This window comes from Brachypodium distachyon, chromosome 4, assembly GCF_000005505.3.
Source record: "Brachypodium distachyon strain Bd21 chromosome 4, Brachypodium_distachyon_v3.0, whole genome shotgun sequence".
NCBI classification, from domain to species: Eukaryota; Viridiplantae; Streptophyta; class Magnoliopsida; order Poales; family Poaceae; genus Brachypodium; species Brachypodium distachyon.
Genome location: NC_016134.3, coordinates 31,042,045 through 31,062,440, shown reverse-complemented (window position 1 = coordinate 31,062,440; position 20,396 = coordinate 31,042,045). Strand labels below are relative to the sequence as shown.

At 44.5% G+C, this 20,396-nt stretch overlaps 3 protein-coding genes across 19 annotated transcripts; 1 reads left to right on the top strand and 2 right to left on the bottom strand.

The window, feature by feature from the left end:
• Positions 1 to 791: 791 nt before the first annotated feature.
• Positions 792 to 12,403, top strand: LOC100824833 (pentatricopeptide repeat-containing protein At4g18840). Of its 15 annotated transcripts, none has more exons than XM_024463681.1 (10): positions 792 to 2,519; positions 2,598 to 2,670; positions 2,974 to 3,063; positions 3,297 to 3,319; positions 3,408 to 3,994; positions 4,069 to 4,133; positions 10,299 to 10,329; positions 10,425 to 10,495; positions 11,227 to 11,329; positions 12,014 to 12,403. In XM_024463681.1, exon 1 carries the CDS (start codon positions 823 to 825, stop codon positions 2,416 to 2,418), a length of 1,596 nt encoding a protein of 531 aa, XP_024319449.1. In that variant the 5' UTR covers positions 792 to 822; the 3' UTR covers positions 2,419 to 2,519; positions 2,598 to 2,670; positions 2,974 to 3,063; positions 3,297 to 3,319; positions 3,408 to 3,994; positions 4,069 to 4,133; positions 10,299 to 10,329; positions 10,425 to 10,495; positions 11,227 to 11,329; positions 12,014 to 12,403. The 15 variants fall into 15 exon arrangements, with proteins under 15 accessions (XP_024319449.1, XP_024319448.1, XP_024319445.1 ...); XM_024463680.1 differs by having other exon boundaries at positions 2,598 to 3,063; positions 3,408 to 3,466; positions 3,627 to 3,994; XM_024463677.1 differs by having other exon boundaries at positions 2,598 to 3,063; positions 3,408 to 3,466; positions 3,552 to 3,994.
• LOC112272544 lies at positions 4,504 to 14,199 on the bottom strand. Of its 3 annotated transcripts, XR_002966590.1 has the most exons (5): positions 13,846 to 14,199; positions 12,997 to 13,150; positions 10,400 to 10,542; positions 8,733 to 10,314; positions 4,504 to 4,860 (listed from the first exon to the last, which is right to left on the bottom strand). XR_002966590.1 is itself a non-coding variant. In XM_024463686.1 (4 exons), the coding sequence occupies exon 4, from the start codon at positions 10,277 to 10,279 to the stop codon at positions 8,855 to 8,857; it is 1,425 nt and encodes a 474-aa protein (XP_024319454.1). In that variant the 5' UTR covers positions 10,280 to 10,314; positions 10,400 to 10,542; positions 12,997 to 13,150; positions 13,846 to 14,199; the 3' UTR covers positions 4,504 to 8,854. The 3 variants fall into 3 exon arrangements, 1 of the variants encoding a protein (XP_024319454.1); XM_024463686.1 differs by having other exon boundaries at positions 4,504 to 10,314; XR_002966591.1 differs by lacking the exons at positions 12,997 to 13,150; positions 13,846 to 14,199 and having other exon boundaries at positions 10,400 to 11,016.
• A 3,485-nt stretch (positions 14,200 to 17,684) lies between these two features.
• LOC100825749 (enoyl-CoA delta isomerase 2, peroxisomal) lies at positions 17,685 to 20,033 on the bottom strand. Its single transcript, XM_024463696.1, has 3 exons — positions 19,610 to 20,033; positions 19,067 to 19,541; positions 17,685 to 17,978 (listed from the first exon to the last, which is right to left on the bottom strand). The coding sequence occupies exons 1-3, from the start codon at positions 19,938 to 19,940 to the stop codon at positions 17,915 to 17,917; spliced, it is 870 nt and encodes a 289-aa protein (XP_024319464.1). The 5' UTR covers positions 19,941 to 20,033; the 3' UTR covers positions 17,685 to 17,914.
• Between the last annotated feature and the right edge of the window lie 363 nt (positions 20,034 to 20,396).

Sequence of the window (20,396 nt, the reverse complement as noted above, 5' to 3'; positions counted from 1 at the left end):
GTATAAAAAGTTGTTAGCATGTCTGTTTAGATCTCTCGAGTATCTGAGGCAACTTTGAGATAAAATTTGTCCGAGTGCTTTTTCCGGAGAACGATGGACAAGGGGTAGGGAGAGTGTCACATAGGTGTTAGGTCATGGGACTATGGAAAGTTAATCAAGTCATCAAGGATCAATAAATGGTGGTGCAGATACTCCGTCGTCGTCTTCTTCCTTCCACCTGCCGCCGTTAACAATAACGTTCGGATGGCAATGATGGTATTACCAAATCTATGACCTTTTACTGTTAATGTCGCCATGCATGTATTATCTATATGCGCTCTACACTTTTGGTCAATGCATGGTCTTGAGAAAAATGTCCCACGTTATACAGTACATACATACCATGTCATGACTAACCAATACTGCAGATTAACTTACGATTTCATAGCATGATTTGTTTTTTCCCATGTTGTGGATTAAATTTGTAGTTAAAATGTTTCTAAAAATAATTTCTAAACAATGTTGGTTGACATGATAGATACATACCCTTTATTTTTATGTTTAATTATTTCCGAATTTTTTTTAGAGCTTTTAAGTACTTCCTCTAATTGCGAATTGTTGTCGTTGTTTTAATTCAAATTTGAACTAAAAATTTAGGATCTCACCCGAAAAAAACAAAGAAGAGAAGAATTTAGGACTGTTCTCTCAAGAGTCAAGACTTGTATTGGAATGACGTGTCAGCCACCTCACGCTCCAGCTTCCTGCTACAGCCTACTCATCCTACGGCCTACTCACTCCTACAGCAAAGCGTTAGGCACTGACACGTGGGTCCGGTGGCTCCACATGCACCCGACGCCGCCTCCTGCTCCGGGCCGCTCCAACTCTCCGGCGGCCGCCTCGCGCCTTCTCCCCCGCCGGGGGAGCGCCGCCGCGGGGCACCAGCTGCACGCGGTCCTCTTCAAGCACGGGCTCCTCCACCACCCGGCCTTCCTCCGCGCGCTCCTCTCCCGCCTGCCGCCTTCCTCCGCGTCGACGCTCGCCCTCCTCCTCTCCGCCGCTCCAAGCGCCCTCTCCCCGCCGCTCTACTCCCCGGCCATCTCCGCGCTCGCCTCCTCGCCGTGCCCGGCCGCCTCGCTCGCCGTCTTCAACCGCGTCTCCAGGCTCTCCCTCCCCACCCCGCTCCCCGCCTTCCCCGCCCTCCTCAAGTCCTGCGCCCGCGCCTTCGGCCTCTGCGCCGCCGCTGACGGCGGCGGAGAGGGATTCGTCTCCAAGGGCATGGAGCTCCACGGCCGCGTGCTCAAGCTGGGCTGCGGCGGGGACCGGTACGTGCAGAACGCGCTCGTGTCCATGTACGGCAAGCTGGGCCGGCTCGGGGACGCCCGGAAGGTGTTCGACGGGATGCCTGCAAGGAACGCCGTCTCCTGGAACGCGCTCGTAGCCGCACATGGCGCCACGGGGGACTTGCATGGTGTGGAGCTGTTGTCTCGGGAAATGCCTGAGAGGAGCGTGTCATGGTGGAACGCGGAGATAACACGGCACGCGAGGGTCGGTGATATGGAGGCGGCGGCGAGGGTGTTCAGGGAGATGCCTGGTAGGGACGCTGTGTCATGGAACTCTCTGATCGGTGGCTACACGAAGCTTGGGAGGTATGTGCAAGCGTTGGAGGTCTTCCGGGAGATGCAGGACAGTGGAGTTGAGCCGACCGAGCTGACGCTTGTGTCGGTTCTCGGGGCATGTGCGGAGATTGGCGAGCTTGAACTAGGGAAGGGTGTCCACGGTTATATTGGCAGCAAGGGAGTTGTGGCTGACGGCTATGTCGGCAACGCGCTCGTCGATATGTACGCGAAATGTGGCAGTCTGGAGCTTGCCAGGCAGCTCTTCGAAAGCATGTCAACCAGGGACATTACGTGCTGGAATGCGATGATCGTTGGGTTCTCGGTCCACGGCTACTCACGCAAGGCTCTGGAGCTCTTCGATGCCATGAGAGTTGAGCCTGACCATGTCACATTTCTCGGTGTCTTGATTGCCTGCAGCCACGGTGGCCTGGTGGATGAGGGGAGAGTGTACTTTCGTAGCATGACTGAAGACTACAAAATTGTGCCGGGTGTGAAGCACTATGGCTGCATGGTAGATATGCTCTGCCGCTGTGGGAAAGTTGCGGAAGCTTATCAAATGATCAATCATATGCCTGTGAAGGCAAATTGTGTGCTGTGGAAGATGGTGTTGGCTGCATGCCGAGTGCACGGGCACATTGACCTTGCTAACAAGGCATTTCATGAACTGCATCAGTTGATGCCAATTGACGACGGGGATGTCATCACAGTATCAAATGTTTATGCAGAAGCAAAGAGATGGGATGTTGTCGAGCATCTAAGAACGAAGGTGATTGAACCTGGTGTTTGGAAGCATGCCGCACATAGTCAGGTTGATGCAACATAGTAAATATTCGCTGCCACAAACTGGAGAAGACAATGACCGGCTTCAATTCCAGGAGCCTAATCTGGCGAATTCAGTTTACAGCCAGACCGCAGCTCCAACAGGTAACTGAGCATTCCTCCTTTTGGCTGTGTCATATATCTGAATACTGTGAGTGACAATCATAATCTTCATCTTTTCAGTTGCACCTTGATGTAATATTCTAGACCGTTATCGCTTCTGATCCTCCAAGTGAAGACCCAAGAAAACTGGCAAGTTCGTAACCGTTCTGAGCTCCTTAATCTTTTGACACATCATACTTGAGATGGCCCGTTGAGCTGAAAATTGCCTGTTTTAACGGTGTGGCGTTCCAAAACCCTTGAAAATTAAGCTTCATTTTCTTTCAGTCGGATTGCTTATTTCAGTTCTAGTTTTGGAGGAGTAAGCATCACAGTTTTCAAAGAAACACCTTGTTTACAAACAATCAAAACGAAAACTGGCCATTTTGGCGGTGTCACTTTTGTTTGCTGAACTTACTGAATCTGGCTATGTTTTGATGGTCTGGAGAAACTGTTTCAGTTCTTTTTTCGGAGGAGTCAGCATCACAGTTTCGAAAACCACTGCGAAGCCTATTTCAGGGGCTCTGTTGTCTGTTGATTTTGTGGCAAGGTATTTAGTTAGTTACTGCTACATTCTTCAAAGAATATTAAAAAATACTCCCTCCGTCCAACAAAAGATGTCTCAAGTTTGTCAAAATTTGGATGTATCTAGACATGTCTTAGTGTATAGATGCATTCAAATTTAGTCAAAGTTGAGACATCCTTTGTTGGACGGAGGGAGTATATGAAAAGGAGCCTCGCTAAATTTTCCTTGACACTGCTACAATTCCATTCTTTTTACAGCCTTTGTGACACCGAAACAAAATGTGTGAAATGAGTTTGTTTACCTACTCTTGTTCAATCTGTACATACACCTCTGGTGCTCAACATCGATGAGGTGTGCATCATTTGCAGGTGCAGGATGCCACCAATGGCAATTGCTGGAAATAAGTTAATTGGGAGCTGTAAGCAAGGTATTGACCATGTCACATTTCTCGGTATCTTGACTGCCTGCAGCCACAGTGGCCTAGTGAACGAGGCAAGATCATATTTTTGTAGCATGACTGAAGACTACAAAATTGCGCCGAATATGAAGCACTATGGCTGCATGATAGATAGGCTCTGACGCTGCAGGAAAGTTGCAGAAGCCTATCATATGATCAGTGATATGCCTTTGAAGGCAAACTCTGTGCTGTGGAAGATGGTGTTGGCTGCATGCCGGTTACACGGGCACATCGACCTTGCTAATAAGGCTTTTCACGAACTTCATCAGTTGATGCCAATCGATGATGGGGGTGTCATCATGGTGTCAAGCATTTATGCAGAAGCAAAGAGATGGTATGACGCTGAGCACTTGAGAATGAAGGTGTTCGAACCCAGTTTTTGGAAGCATGGCGCACACAGCAAAGTTGATGTAACAAACTGCAGTGAATAATGACCGGCTTCAGTTCCGGGATTCTGATTTGGCATTTGAGTTCAGAACCAGACAGTAGCTCGAACAGGTAACTTAGCATTCCTCTTTTGATTTGTTATATATCTGAATACTGTAATAATCCTCATTTATTTCCCATGGCAGCTCGATGTAATTTTCCAGACCATTCCCCGCTAACCCTCGAAGTGATGACTGAGGAGAACTGTCAAGTAAGTAGCAGCACTTACCTCATTAATTTGTTGACACCACAGACCTGAGATTGCCTTGTTAAGCTGAAAATTGTTTTAAGATGACATGGCATTTTGAGTGCTGAAAATCCTGTAATGCTTCACTTTCTTTCATTCAAACTACTTATTCGAGTCTAGATTTCAAGGAGTCAAAAATAAAATATTCTGTGGCAGAGTCACTGCAGTTTGGAACATTTTGCGTAACAACAATCAAAACAAAAACTAGCCATTGTGGTGGGTGTCACCTTTATTTACCGAACTTGCTTGGTCTGACGCCGAAGTATTTTTACTTGTTTGTGGTACCATAAAATCCGAGCATTGGGGGCATGCTCTCTAGTAATCTATCAGGCTGTTTGTAAAATGTAAATTTACCCCTTATTCTCTATATTTTTTTTAGAGAAAGGAGCCTTGCTCCCGATTTCATTCAAGAAACCGCATCGTGCATGTCCACAGTTCAACAGTCAAGCAACAAAAATAAACCACAGCCGGGACACACGCCCGAGCTATGAACCGCTAGAGCATAACCAAACTGAAAAACAAACTTCAGGAGAAACTCCCAGATCCAGTAACAAGCTAACACAATAGAAGAAGCCAGGTATCAATGTTCCAGGCACCTCAACGCCCCCCATCCGTGAGTCTTGTTCATAGCGTCAGCCATCACAGTCTTGAGGACCATCGCAATATACAGCGAAAGGCGCCGGATCTTATGCTTTTGTAATCCAGCCAAAAATTCCAACCAGTGACAAAGAGAAAACACCAAGTTAGCAGGATCTTTAAGAACAATTCCTTGACCAACAGAGAGCAACCATACCAATAGTTACACTAGCTCGAATTGAAAGAGGAAAGCCACAAACCCAGGTATGTAATTGTTGCATAGAACTAGGACGCTGCCTAATACCAAAAGCATAGCTTATGGTAGTCCAAACAAATTTAGTAATTTGGCATTCAAGGAAAAGATGATTAATGCTTTCTACCTGTCCACAGAAAACACATTCCTTAGGTCCTTTCCACCCCCTATGCAACAGAACATCTCTAGTCAAGATACCCTTTCGATGAATCAACCACATGAATACTTTAATCTTCAGTGCATTTTAAGTTTCCAGAACTGTCTAAAAGGAAATCTAATCCTACGGGTAACTAATGCATTATAGAAAGAACGAACAGAAAACACACCATTTTTCTCTAGAAACCAATGACATTTATCCTCCCCACTAGTAAGCCTTATAGTAGAACAATGATTCTGTAAATCTTGCCACATCATATAGGTATCAGTAGTAAAATTTCTTCTAAAAGAGAGGATCTGTACGTTACTGCGATTAGCATCAAATACATTAATGTCTTGATTCATAGAAATGCAATAAAGCCTAGGATATCTATGCTGTAAACTAGAGGGTCCTAGCCATTGATCTTTCCAAAACCTGGTCCTTTTACCATTCCCTATTTTCTTAGTACAGAACTGAGAAAATAAATCTTTAACCTGCATCAAACCATTCCAGAATTGAGATTGCCCTGTTTTTCTACCACATTGACCAAGTGTACCTTTCTTCACATATTTATTTCTTAAGAGATGTTGCCAAAGACCATTCTCATGTTCTATCTCCAAATCCATTTACCCAAATAACTAATATATTTTTAGCAGTTAAGTTAACAACACCCAAACCACCTTGCTCTTTGGGTTGGCATACAATCTGCCAACTCACAAGATGATACTTTTTTACACCTTGATCTTCTTGCCAAAGTAACCTAGTTCTAAAATAGTCTATATGTTTCTTAACACCTTTAGGCAAAACATAAAGTGACATCATATAAGAAGGAACATGTGTTAAACTAGAATTTAAAAGAGTCAAGCGTCCTCCATTGGAAAGTAATTTGCCTTTCCAGCAACCTAATTTCTTCTCAACTTTACCTTCTGTATCTTTCCAATCAGCATTACTTAAATGTTTATTATGCACAGGTATACCAAGATATTTAAATGGAACTGTACCAATCTTACAAGTAAAAATCTGAGACAGGGTCTCACTATTATTTACAGCATTACCAAAACAGTAGACTTCGCTTTTATGAAAATTAATCTTTAAACCAGTGATATGTTCAAAGATACAGAGCAGAAATTTGAGGTTCCTAACTCCTTCTAGATTCCCATCAAACAAAAAAATAGTATCATCAGCATACTGAAGCATATTCAGACCACCAGGAACTAGTCTAGGAATTAAACCTTTAATTAGACCTTGTTTTTGAGCCCTCTTAAGTAAAAATTAAGCACATCTACCACCAATTTAAACAATAAAGGAGAGAAAGGATCCCCCTGCCTGAGTCCTTTCTTAGTTTTAAAGTAAGGACCCAACATGTCAGTTACCACTATCCCTTCACTACCCCCGGTAACAATCTGCATTACCATCTTAATAAACTGTTCTGGGAAGCCTTTCATCTGTAAACCATTGAGAAGGCAGCTCGAACTAACCTTATCATACGCTTTTTCAAAATCAACCTTAAAAAGGACTGCATCAGCATGGGTCTTAGTGACTTCATGCAAAGTTTCATGCAGTAACACTACATCATCCTAAATAAATCTACCCTTGATGAAGGCAGATTGCACTTCATCTATTGCTTTATCAGCTACTAGCATAGTTCTACAATTCAAGGTTTTAGTAAAAAAAATCAGGAGTATTGGACAGACAATAGGCCTATACTTTTGTATACAATCAGCATCCTGCACCTTAGGTAAAAGAGTAATATTACCATAATTAATCCTATCAATATCCAACTTCCCTATGAAACAATTTAAAAAGATGCATCAAGTCAGCCTTAATTAAATGCCAAAACTTCTGGTAAAATTCTATGGGGAAACCATCAGGACCAGGGGCTTTATTTTTCTCCATATTGAAAACAGAAAATTTAACTTCCTCCATGGTAAACTCAGCTTCTAACATAGTTCTGTTAGCATCATCCAAAACTTTATCTATAGGGATCTTCAGGGTAATATTAAGAGTATCACTGTTTATAAAAATTAGTAGCATAATGCAGAATATTCTTGTCTCCAGTAATGTCCCCTTCTTCCTGATGTAAATGAAAGATCCTAGTTTTCCTCCTTCTATTACTAGCTCTAGCCATGAAATAAGCAGTACATCTATCACCCTCCATAAGATCCTTTTCCTTAGATCTCTGGAACCAAATCAGCTCTTCCTCCTTGTCTAAGATATCTATTTGTTTTTCAAGTTGACTCTTAGCATGCCTCATATCAAAAGTCATGCCATTTAATTCACTTTGCCTATCTATTGCATCAATTTTCATATCCAAGTCCTCTTTAATCTTCTTACTAGCGCCCCTAATATTAATGTGCCAACCCTTAAGAACTTTCCTCATCTCTCTAGCTCTATTCTGCCACTTATCTATAAATTTCATACCAGGCATTTTAGCATTCCAAACCGAAGTGACAATAGCATGCAAACCTTGATGTAAAAACCAGCTTAATTCAAATTTAAAAGGTCTATGAATTTGTACAGCTGAAAGACCATAAGTAACAAGCAAACTATTATGATCAGAAACTCTTCTATTTAAAGCAATCACAGTAGCTAAAGGGTGGGTACTAATCCAACCAGAGCTTACTAAGATTCTATCAAGTTTTTCAAAAAGGGGGTCCTCCTGATTGTTGGACCAAGTAAAGGATCTACCATATAAATCAAGTTCTTGCAAAGCCCAATGCTCTATAATACCATTAAACAAATTAGACCATTTAGAATGTCTGATTCCTTTATCCCCTCCAAGCATGAAAGGAAAACTATTACAACCCAAAACTTGAACCAATTCTACCAATTTTTTTGCCTTATCTTTATAATGAGGGGCCCCATAAACTACAACAAGATTACATTTAAAGCCAGAACATTTGTCATGCAGAAGCATTCTAATATGATAATCCCCTTTTTCACATTCCCCTATTTCATACATGCACTCACTAACTCCCAGTAAGATACCACTAGATTGCCCAATAGAGGGAATCCAATGCCAAATAAACAAATCATGACCAGTTAAAGAATTCAACCATTCCAATTGGAAGTCTACTTTCTTAGTTTCCTGTATTCCAACAAAACTTAACCATCTGTCCCTAATAGTATCTTGAAGAAACTTCTTTTTCCTTAACTGCCCTAAACCTCTAGCATTCCAAACAAGACCATGCATGGATATATTTTCGTTTACTATTTTTCCTAATCCTAATCTTTGGTTTGACACTGGCAACCCCAGTGTAACCAGACATCTTTCTCTCACTGGAATTAAATCTAGCTTCAAACATTTCTACAAAATCTTCCTCATGTTCATCCTCTGAAGAAGAATCCATCTTCTCCAAAGTTTCAGGATCAAAACTATTAACCAGATCTTCATGTAACTGTACCTTATCATTACTTAGTTTGGTACTATTCAAAAACATAACTGTTCTAGCTTGTTCAAGCTCCTTGATGACATTAAGGTTGTCATCCACCTCAGTTTCAGAACTACCTAGTTGAACACCTAATTTATTAGCAATATCTACCAGAATATCATTATGTGTAGAAAGTACAGTAGGGAACAATGTTGGAGATTTATTACCTTTACCAGCATCAAGATTCTTGACCTTAGCCCTGTCCATGGCTTTGTCCAGAGTAGCTTTGTCGTCATGAATATTCCTATTGCTTCTACGCCTATTCCCTTCATCAACAGCAGCAAGTTTCTTAGCCTTTCCATCCTTGACTAGAGCAAGCTGCTTCCCAGCGCCCCTCCTGACCACTCATAACTGTAGCAGCATAATTCTTCATTGGAGTAACATTATCACCCTTTTGCCCTTCTGGAGTGCAAATGGGGATTATATGCTCAGGAGATTCCACATTATAATCCATACTATTCATCTCATTAATAGCTTGAGTCCCCAAACCACAATCTCTAGCAAATTGGGTAGGGCTTTGTGGCTCAGATTCATCCTCAGAACATTCTAGATTATCAATCTTCTCTGCAGCTGTAGCAAACTTACTGTTGATCATATCAATAGCAGACTCACTTCCCCTACTATGTTGATCCAAAGCATGACCATCTAACTTCCCAGCCTGGTGACTAGTTAGAGCTAAACCATTAAGATCAGGTTGACTAGATAGAAGACCATCTTCCTCCATATCTGAAAACTTGTCATTGGTGACATCTCCTACAGCAGTATTGTCTTTCCCACCCTCTTGACTCATCTGATTTTCTTGAGTACTTCTTTGCCTCTTTAATTCCCTACCAGCTCGTTGCTCAGCCTCTGTAGGATGCTGTTCAGAAGCCCTTTTCACCAGCAAGCCACTAATCATAGGCCCTCCCAGCTCCACCACCTGCTCAAGCTGAAAGTAAACTCTGTATATAAAAAGATCTACTGTCAAAGGCCCCCATTCAGGAATTTTCCTATGATCCATGACCCCAACTCTCACTCTGATAACATCCATTTTCCTGTAGGTTATCATATCAACTTCTTGCACAGTTCCCAGAATAGACCCAGCCATACAGAACCCTTGATAATTAAGCAGAGAATCAGGTAAACCAGAAACCTTCACCCAAACAGAAGTCAATTTGAATTGAGCAAAATTTTCAGGAGACCATCGAGACACCATCACTTCAGCTCTTTCACCAACCAGACAGAAATCATTAAACTGGTTAATCTCATCTATCTTCTGAACTGAAGGAAACCTCATAAGGAAACTGCCGGGGGCAAAAGGTTTGGCTGACCATGCCCAACCCCACTGAAACATTCTATTGAAGGCATTAACCATCTGCTCTGCAGAGATCTCCCCAAAGTGTACACTAACTAAAGCCATAGCATCTTTAGATTCAACAGTTGCCTTCTTAGTAACTGGAGCAACAAAAATTTGAAACCCATCAGCTGCACTCCCAACTAGTTGAGCAACAGGTTTAGCTTGCGTATGCATCACACACTTAGTAACCATATGAGTTTCCTTTCCACATACCACACAGAATAAAACAGTCTTGCACTCTTTGATACCATGTCCAGGTAATTCACACCTGTAGCATATCTTCACTGCCAACCCCTCCCTTTGCTCAACAGGTTTTTTTGACACATGCATCAGACCTTTTCCCTGTTTATTTGTTCCACGATTTTGATGTTGATTCATTCCTCATTTCTCCGTACAGACTTACAGGCTGGACCCTGTGCAGGGAACAGGTTTGTACTCAACTGAAACTATTTTTTGTTTAATTTATCTGACCACGTCAGCATTAATTTGGGTACTCACCTCTCCACTGCTTTTCTGTTGACAGCAAGCAGTATCAGCTGGTGATGTGTTGTTGCTTCCATCTGTGCTCACATCACCTCGCGATTCTGTGGCACGGTAATTCAATTCATCCAATTAATGTCCATGTTTCCTTGTATACTGGCCTGAAAGATTAGTCTGGTCATATTTGGGAGTAACATAAGCTAGTAACATGCATATGTTACTAGTCTATGTTACTACTTCAATGAGCTCTTCTACAGTACCCCAAAATTAATTTGGGCCGTTCATTTTTTAGATCCAAGGGTTCAGATTAGTTGATACTCACTAATACTCCAATTGGGAGATGAGGAGTATCAGGATGGAGTATTCAGAAACAAGGGCAAAAACGTAATTCAACAACTATCAGAAAAAAAAGATCCCGAACAGTTTTCTAGTTTCCCCCTTCTCCCCCGTCGGCCGTCGATGCGCTTGAGCTCTCGCACGACCGGCAGCCGCCGCCGCTGCAGACCGCCTCTCAGAGCTCCCTCCGCCGCTGTCCTCTTCACAGGCATTCAGCATCCATCCTCCTCCCATCCTGCGTCGCCGCTTTCATCCCCACCGCGACTGAGCCGCCGCCCTAACCCCATCTAGACTGCGCCACCGCCTTCATTCCCATCGCGATCAAGCCGCAGCTGTCCTATTCCCAGTTACCCTCGTACCAGCCGCCACCCCCCCTCCTCCTCCCACGCGTTCGTGCCAGCCTCCTCGTCCCAGTCCACGCCGCAACCTTCCCTTTCTTACCATCAGGACCTAACGTACTCTTCCTGGTTTACATTGGGTACTTTTGAAATATCTTCTTTTTTTTTCAGAAATTTGTCCATTTGCAAAGCAGGCAAGAACATTTCAAGGAGTTTCAGCATTCTGATTCTGATCATTTTCAGTATTATTTGGGTATATTGGCATTTGCTTTTGGTAAGCTTCTTGCTTAACTCCTGAATACATGTACGAGTTGTGTTACCCTGGAGGATACATTAACTTCGTGAACCCTCATTTTAGTAGAACACAACGCTCTACTATGTTAGTAGAAGTATTTTATAAAAAATTACGATACAAATACTACACACCTTAACAGGTAGTTATAAGAGGTTTCATATTCTGCAAATTGTCTTACATAAAGTCATTGTTGTCTGGTTGATAGACTAAATGACCCTTTAAGTATGTTGTATGAAGATGATCTCTTGACTGCAATACATGGTAAACACCAAAGCAATGCTTCAGAAAAAGCAATTCCATCTGCCACCTTATGAGTGTGTTCTGTGCAATCTACTTCAAGTGAGATCAGGGAGATCATCTTTCAACCATTAGACTTAAGATCTGAAATGTATATGATATGGAAGATTGAGAATAGTGATCAATCTATGTATGATCAGTCAAGCACAAGATTTATGCTAACAGCTTGCAATAGTTTTGATGTATCCTGTGATACTTACGGCATCTAGCAATCATTTATTCAGAGTGAAGAAATGGTTGCAATGGTATGCGAGCTGATTCTTTGGCTTCTTGAAGTGTCCTTATCATTTTATCATTCATATCATCAGTTGTATTTAACGTCTCAATGTTCGACCTCTAGTTGCTAATATGTCCGTGTAATTTCAGGTGATCCATGCTTCCTTTAGTCTGCCAGATTGATGAACTTGTTTTAATGTCTTCCGACGCACCTGCACAGAGGCTCTCCACGAAGTAAATTTTCAAGCTGGCAACGTAGCGAGCTCATGTAAATATTTACTTTGGTTCTCCAAGTGCTGAAGGTGCTCTTTTGATGAGGCAGTAGCTCTAGGCAAGATTAGCACATGCCAGATCACGCAAGCGAGGAGTTGATCTTTCAGCGTACCCTTGTAATTGTAAATGGTTCAACGACAATTTTGGCATCAAATTCTGTATATTTTCATCTAGTGAGTTCTTACAAGATCAGAAGTTTCAGTTTTTTCTTTAATTCATGTAAGTCTGTTCTTGACATGGATGGAAATGGCAAAGAGATTGAGATCTTAAAATGCATCTATACATCACCAACTTAGTGTATATATATTTGAAAACTTAATTGTTTGTAAGCTTGCTGCAACTAGTTTTCAAATAAATATACACTAAGTTGGTGATGTATAGATGCATTTTAAGATCTCAATCTCTTGCCCTTCTATACATCAGTTGTTAAAAGAAAGCTCTCTCTATTCATGCCCTTCTATACATCAGTTGCCAGTACCTGCGATCAACAAATATATGCAGGGAAATGGCAAGTAAAAATTCATATTATCATCAGATAGTTTTGACATTCAAGAAATGCTACACGATTCTCATCTCCAAACTTCAAATCAAATTAATCTAAGCAACAACTCAAACTAGCAGCGACAGCTTCATCTTCACAAAATTGACTGCTACACATCAAACTAAATAGAGATCCAATTACAAAGTTCAGTGGTTAAGAAGAAAAATACATTGACTTTTTTTTCGGAAATCAGGGTGAACTCTTGGCCTCTGCATCGGTCGATGCACACAACCAAAAACATTGACTTATGTGCCAATCATTTAGCGAGAAGACGACGCACAGATGTGAACTGTAGGTTGCATCTGTGGCGTATCCATACCTTAGAACCAGACATGGGTCGCTGTCGCCCGGCTCTCTTATGCCAGCATGGCCTTGGATTCTGAAACACTGGAGCAAGAGGTATGGACATGCCAACACTTGATGGAATTAGTGTTTTGTCAGCTCTGATCACTAACTGGAGAAAGTGTTAGAACCTGCCAATTATATGAATAGCTCAGAACTATAGTTAACAAATATTGACAGAAATGCGGAAACAAATAAGCAACAAGTTCTTTTATCTTTATCCAAGTAAGTGCTGGTCATTAAACTTAATAGACACACTAAAAGGAGCAAGGACTAGGACAGATTGTAGCACACAAGGAAGTTTTTGCATATGACATGTATATTTACTTGATGAGAGTACAACTAGAAATGTATTTTGTAGCACTGTAATCAACCATCAAGATTCAGTTGTTCTACTCTGATATACTTGAAAAGTTGAAGTTAAGACAATTATGAATAATGAGTTAGAAACCCAAATACCATAAAGAGATATAAAATGAAATATTCCTCCGATCCTAAATTCTTGACTCAAATTTGCCCAAATATGGATGTATCTATTCTTAAAATGCGTCTAGATACATGTAATATTTCGACAACAATTTAGGATTGGAGGGAGTACTTTCTAAGATTTGGACAATTGTTTTGCATATTGGGCACCTATTTGCTTTTTTCCTAGCAAGCCAAAACAACTGAATCAAAATGGCTGCAAATTAGCAACAGTAAAAGGCAGAACTGGAAGTAAGATTTGGTCTCAGTCCCTCTCCTAACTAATTTTTTACCCTTCGAACTTCTCTTCTCCTGGAGTTTGAAGAAATACATGGTAAATACATGGTAAGCTTGTATTTACCTGGCCAAGGAGGAGATCAATGAAGAATTTACTGGGAACGGCATGCTCCTTTGAAGGCAGCTTCCTCGGATTTGGTGCGCTGGGAGGAGGGCGGCGAGGTTGGCGCTGCGCGCTGGAGGAGGGCGAGGGCGTCGCGGGCAGGGAAGGCGGCGGCGCGCGCTGGAGGAGGGCGAGGGCGTCGCGGGCAGGGAAGGCGGCGGTGGCGCGCTGGAGGAGGGCGAGAACGGCGGCGAGGTCGGCGGCGCACGCTGGAGGAGGGCGAGGGCGTCGCTGGCAGGGAAGGCGGTGGTGGCGCGTTGGAGGAGGGCCAGGACGGCGGCAGCGCGGAGAGAGAGGCTGAGCGAGGAGAGTGTTCGGTAAAATTGAGGGATACAGACTTTTTTTTACTCATTACTGATGAAAAATGTGAAAAGTCAGATATGCCCATCCCTAATATATACTCGTCGAGTGCGTGAGAATTTGTCACTTCAACAGCGGCTAGTATAACATATTTGTGATAATATAAAAGCCTCATTTATTAGCTTTATAAATTCATTGTATTTGAGAGGTGTGATGTGATGGTTACATATCTAGTTATTTCAACCCTCTATTTTTTCATTAATAACATGACACATCACCAAAATTGTTTTGTTGCACTTTAGTTAGCATTTTTGTTACTCCTGTGACTAGTTCTTCGTTCTTTTCTCATTTAGATATAACGAGAGGCTTCACTTTTGGCCCTCTGCATCAATGCCGATGTACACAACATCTAGCAATCAATGCGCGCACAGTTGAAGCGGGCACATTTTCCACGACCCCCAACCACATGAATAACCAGACTGTGAGCAAGGACCGCCTCTGCCTCGTTCATGGCGGCCGTCTTGGGCACAATGCAGCACTCCAACCGCGGCCGCATCGCTGCAGCACCCACCAACGGCACCTCCGTGGCCTGAACGAGCGGAGCCACAAGTCCACAACCGGCGTTGGAGCAGCAGGAGCAGCCAGTGCTCCAGCCTGCGTGCAGCAGCAACCGGACCACCCATCGCCTGAGGGGCTGCAGGAGCCTGCCCGCGAGCAGCAGGGGTTGCAGGCGCCTGCCCACGAGCAGCAGGGGGCGCCGCCGGTTGACGAGCCAGAGGGCGGACTACTTGCTTGGGCGCCAGTTGTCCCTGCGGAGGACTGCGAGCAGCACGACACTCCGTGGCCACATGCCCCCTATTCAGACACAGTGTCAGCGGAATAGACTTTTATTTACGGATTTTGCAATACCGTATGATTCAACAGAAACGTCCTAGAGATTTTAACGATGATGATCCGAGTGTACCTTGCTCCATTGCGAGTCCTTGCGAGATTAACGCCATCGTCGTGCGTACGTTCTTCTTCTCTCTGCCTCTTCCCTTCACAAGTTCCTCTGATGGATGAAGAACAGTCTTTCGGTGTGTGTGATCCTTCTGATCGATGTGTACACAGAACGGACAACCAGCGCTCCTTTTATATGCTATGGACCGACGCATCTCTTCGGCCGGCAGACGCATCTTTCCAGCGAACAGGCGCGTCGCTCCATTGCCGTCCGGCTGCTTCCGTCGCATGCCAATTAATCACGTGCTAACTTCCCGCATGGCTGCATGCGAACGGTGCGACGTTCCGGCGAGGAGGCGTCCAGCGCGAGTGGCCTTTGTCAGTTCATCACGTGCATGCGCTGAAGCCAACTGATGCATCCGTTCAATTCTTTAATTAGCAGAAGTGCTACTTTCTTTAATACATGTACACCATGAAATTGAAGATTAAACAGAGGAAGAAAAGAGGGAATTAAAACCCATAATCCTACTCTATTATATTAGCATCCATCACACTAATCTTTTATTATAAGAATCATTCTATAATTTGCATTGGCCACAAAATATTCTTACAACATGGTCTTCCTCCAAGCAATTGAAACACCGACCCGCCATGTCCGGCGGCATGTCCTTTCGGACCACCCTCGCCGGGAGAACAGGGCTGAGCTGCTGACTGCGCCGGGGCCGCTTGTTGCATGCCCTGTGCCAGTCCTCCTCCACCGGTTCCTCCACAAGCACTCTGCCGCCCAGTCTCGACGCCATAGGAATCCCGGCGGCTGGTCGGACCACCACCGAAGCAAGCGTGGGCCGCGGGGCTGAACCCACACCCGCCGCCACCGCCGCTCGCGAGGACGAAGCCATGTCAGGCTCGCCACGAACCACCGCGCTGTAGGAGCGCACGGACCTGGAGACATCAGACGAGGAGGGGCCCAAATCCACTCTGTCAGGGCGTCTGCAGGCAGAATCAGCAGACATGGGAGTCTCCATGGAGGCGGGGGAGGGTGGACGCCGTCACCGAAGTGGCGACAATGGGTTTGGTGGACGCCGGCGCCAAAGTGGCGGTGGCGGGGGAGGAATCGCTCAAGAATTGCCCTGAAATCGCCCTAGCTACAGTAGCGCACATGAGTCGTTAGAACCAAGACTTTTACTCTATTGACTCTCTATGCGATGATGTCACTTGACCTCCCGGCGAAGGTGATTGAGGGCGTGGACAAAATTTGCCGTGGTTTTCTGTGGAAGGGTCGTAAGGATGTGCGAGGTGGTCATTGCTTGGTGGCTTGGAAGGTTGTGTGCACACCTCCGTGGGCTGGGCATTCCCAACTTGAGGCTCCTTATTGTGGCGTTGAGGGTTCGTTAGCGCTGGTTGCGAAAGGTTGAGTCGGCTAGGTCGTGGGCAGAGTTCAACCTTCAAATTCCGGCTATTGCTAGTGAGCTATGCGAGGCGGTAGTTGACATGGGGCTGGGAAATGGTCGGAGCATACGTTTTTGGATTGATCCATGGCTTGCTGGTCGGAGTATATGCGAGCTGGCACCGGCCCTTTTTGAGTTAATTTCGAGGCGTGCAGCACGAGCTAGTGTGGTTGGCGCTCTTCTAAACTTGTCTTGGGTGCATGACGTGGGACCGGAGCTTTCTGAGTAGGCGCCATCGAGGAGTTCTTGTTGATCTGGGATCTGGTGAGTGCAACCGAGTTGTCTGTGGATGATGATTCCTTTCGATGGTGGTGGAGTGCGTCTGGGAATTACAGGCCGCGTCGGCTTATGTGGCCCTGTTTGGTGGCCGGGAGTTGATGGCAGGGGCGAGTGAGATTTGGGATTCGCGGGCTCCGAGCAAGTGTGAATTCTTCATGTGGTTGGCGATGATGGGAATCGCTGCTGGACCGTGGACCGGCTGAGTTGGCGTGGTTTGCCGCATCCCCCACGTTGCCCGCTGTGTGATCAAGATCATGAGAGCATCTCTCACCTCCTTCTTGGTTCTGTTGTCTCAAGAAAAGTTTGGGATGGTGTGCTGTGAGCTTGGCAGCGGCTGGAGTGGGCACCGGCGCCGCAGGAGGAGATTGTAGACTGGTGGCCGAAGTTGGAGGCTCCAAGCAAGAAGGACCGGCACGATGTGAACATTGCAATCACTCTTGTTTGTTGGTCTATTTGGCGGCATTGCAACTCCGTGGTTTTTTATGGTGCTGCTCCTAGCGTCAGCGCCATTCTCCATTCCATCGAGCGGGAAGGTAGAATTTGGAGCAGAACAGATTTACTTAAGGGGACCTTGTTTAGTCGCTATAAACTTGGCCTACGGGCTTGTAAACTGCATCGCGGTACTATTTTTCTTCAATATATGATACATCTATTTAGGTGTACTCTAGAAAACAAATGATCTCTTCGCCTGCTGACGTGGCTTCGAAACCATGCAGCTTCCAGCTTTGATATAGCCAAACCACCATCAAGACCAAATCTACACGGTTTTGAGGGGTGAAAGTTACACCAGATAAGTTGAGACTGGAAGAAACCTACACTTGCGCAATAGTCGAGGAACGAAAAATACAAGTATCATTATAATAAAAAGGAACTCAAAGTCGATTCTATGCATGCTGACTTGAATTTGTAGACAATGTTTACTCACTTATTCATTACATGATAATTGAAATCGAGGATACATGTGTGATACACGAAGAAATTCCATAACCCGCATGAGGAAAATCAATCACAATGGGGTGAAACTGAAGAAACTTTTCCCACAAAATGAAGTGGTCGCCGATTTATTACCTAGTTACCTGGCTGCGACGCATATTTGGTTTTGCATTTGCACTTTGGGAAATGGGAGGCCTGCTTGAGAAGGAAAAGAAGGAACCGTGGTTAGTAATTCATACTCCCTCCGTCCAACAAAAGATGTCTCAAGTTTGTCAAAATTTGAATGTATTTAGATATGACTTAGTGTATAAATGCATTCAAATTTAGTCAAAGTTGAGACATCCTTTGTTGGACGGAGGGAGTAGTTAAGTTGATGCAGAGGCCAGAGAAATTACTCCGTCCACATGTTAAAAGTACAGAGAAATGTCAAATGTGTGCATTATTGAAATTCGAGCAAGACTGGGAGAATAAAAGAAGGAAGTTGAAACACGGCAACTAAAAATGTGTACACCTTGGTCGCAAATATAATGATCAATCGGTTAAGTTGCAATGGATTCCTGATAAGCTATGAGAATTAATTGGAAATGAACAGTACCCCTACCTACTAGCTCGTCAAGAGAACAGTACCTTGATATATAGGGTGTGTTTCGGTTTTAGCCCAAACTTACCTCACCAAGAATTTGGCTAGCCATGGTTGCCAAGATTTGGCAAATGCTGGCTACAAAAATAAACTAGATTTGATCGTGCATGTGTCGGCTTGCCAGTAATTTAGAAAGCATCCCTCCAAAAAAAGAAATCCAAAAATTTGATCATAGCCAAATATTGATAAGATTGGCTTTGGCCAATAACTAAACATACCCTATATGGACTTCAAAGTTAAAACCATGGACGGAGTGAAGGGGGTGTAAATAAATACATATGTTTTTGGACGAATAGACGCAGTAGTTAGCAAACAAAAAACATAGCAAGAGAAAAAACCTACTTCCTTCGTTCCTAATTAGGACGAATAGACGCAGTAGTACTATAAGTATAAGAAGTATACTGTTTTTTTTTCTTTTTTCCTACTAAGATCTACAATACGAGTATACCACGAAAATATATAATGATAGATTTAATAAAAACAATTCGTTTTTCTATATGTTGGTAGATTTTCTATAAACTTGATCAAACTCGAAAAAGTATGACTTAGAACAAAATCAGAACGCCTTATATTTATTTATTTTGAAAGTGAACGTCTTATATTTAGAAACTGAATTACTAGGTAGGAGTAGATAGGTACTAGCCTTGGGAGCTGCTGCGGGCCGGTGATGCCGAGGTCGGCGCAGGTCTTCGGGCACTTGGTCCGCCTCGCCTTGGCGATATCCGCGGCTTTCCCGCCCGTCCGCTTGTAGAGCAGTTGCAGGGCGTCATTAAGCACCGCCCCCTTGTCCTTGTTGGCGCTCTGAACATAGTAGCAGCTGCTGACGAGCTGGTCGCCGATGCACGGCCGGGACATGTGCAGCTTCCGGAGCTCGGAGGACGGCAGCTTTTCCTGGAGCAGCTTCCCTGCGTAGTCCGGCAACGGCCGGCGCCTGAGCTCGGTCTCCGGGAGCCGGAGCTCCGCGCGGCCCCACATGACCAAGCTGTCGTGTGCCAGCGCCAGGGCGACGCCCAGCGACGTGGCGTTGCCACTCACGGCGGCCACGGTCGGCATGGGGAGCTCCATCAGCAGACGAATCACCTCCGCCATGCCAGCTGCAGGATCCGCCTTCCTTTCAGCTGGCCGTTGGATCAGACATTAGCCATTAGGATGCATGGATCGAAATTAATCTGTGCGAGAATAGTACCTTGGAACACTGTTGGAAACAGTACACTGCTCGAAACGGCAGTGGCCAGTCGTGTAGCTACCCGCCATGTTAGCCCAGGATCTCCCGCCTCCGCCTGCTGGCGGGCGTCGTCGTCAGCGTAGTTGATCCCGTCGCAGAACGAGACGGCGTTGCCGGCCTGGCAGGTGGTGACGAGGCCTCTCGCCTTGGGGTCGTCGCGGACTCTGGTGAGGGTCTTGACGAGGTCGGCGACGGCGTGCTCGGTCAGGTACTGGTGTCCGTCGGCGCTGGACATGGTGAGGACGAAGAAGCCATCGCGTGCGGGCTCTAGGCTGCAGAATGTACTTTCCATCTCCGTGTTAGTGTTTGTTTGTGTTGAGACTAAATTTTTGGAGATCCAGATCGATCGAGGTGTAGCTTAGACTCTTATTATAGACTACCTAGCCAGTACTACATATATACAATACTTCCGTTCCTTGAAAGAGGGCATATTAGATTTCATTAAAACATGGTTTTGACCGCAAATTACTATGTTAAGGTGTGGTTTACGAGACATGAAATTTACGTTTCTCAGTTTGCTTAATATTAATTAATTTTTGCTTGGTTGTCCTCCCCTATAGGCTATAGGTAGGTTAACTATAAATCTATATGTGCAAGTTGAGTTGATTACTGTTTTGTTATTTATCAGCTCACAAGACTTGAGACAAGTCTTCTTTCTTTTTGGCGACCGACAACTCACAGCCCGGACTCCCACATCCCCACATGCATCTTGTACTGCAGCGCTAGCTGCGCCCGGTTTGAAATTTAC

What these genes read in the sequence shown, in the direction of transcription:
- LOC100825749 (XM_024463696.1), bottom strand. Translation starts at nt 19,940, where the DNA reads ATGGAAAGTACATTCTGCAGCCTAGAGCCCGCACGCGATGGCTTCTTC. An exon ending in GTTTCCAACAGTGTTCCAAG is followed by an intron (nt 19,542 to 19,609) that starts GTACTATTCTCG and finishes TCCAACGGCCAG; the next exon opens with CTGAAAGGAAGGCGGATCCT. An exon ending in GGCCCGCAGCAGCTCCCAAG is followed by an intron (nt 17,979 to 19,066) that starts GCTAGTACCTAT and finishes CTTCTCAAGCAG; the next exon opens with GCCTCCCATTTCCCAAAGTG.
- LOC100824833 (XM_024463684.1), top strand. Translation starts at nt 823, where the DNA reads ATGCACCCGACGCCGCCTCCTGCTCCGGGCCGCTCCAACTCTCCGGCG.
- LOC112272544 (XM_024463686.1), bottom strand. Translation starts at nt 10,279, where the DNA reads ATGAATCAACATCAAAATCGTGGAACAAATAAACAGGGAAAAGGTCTG.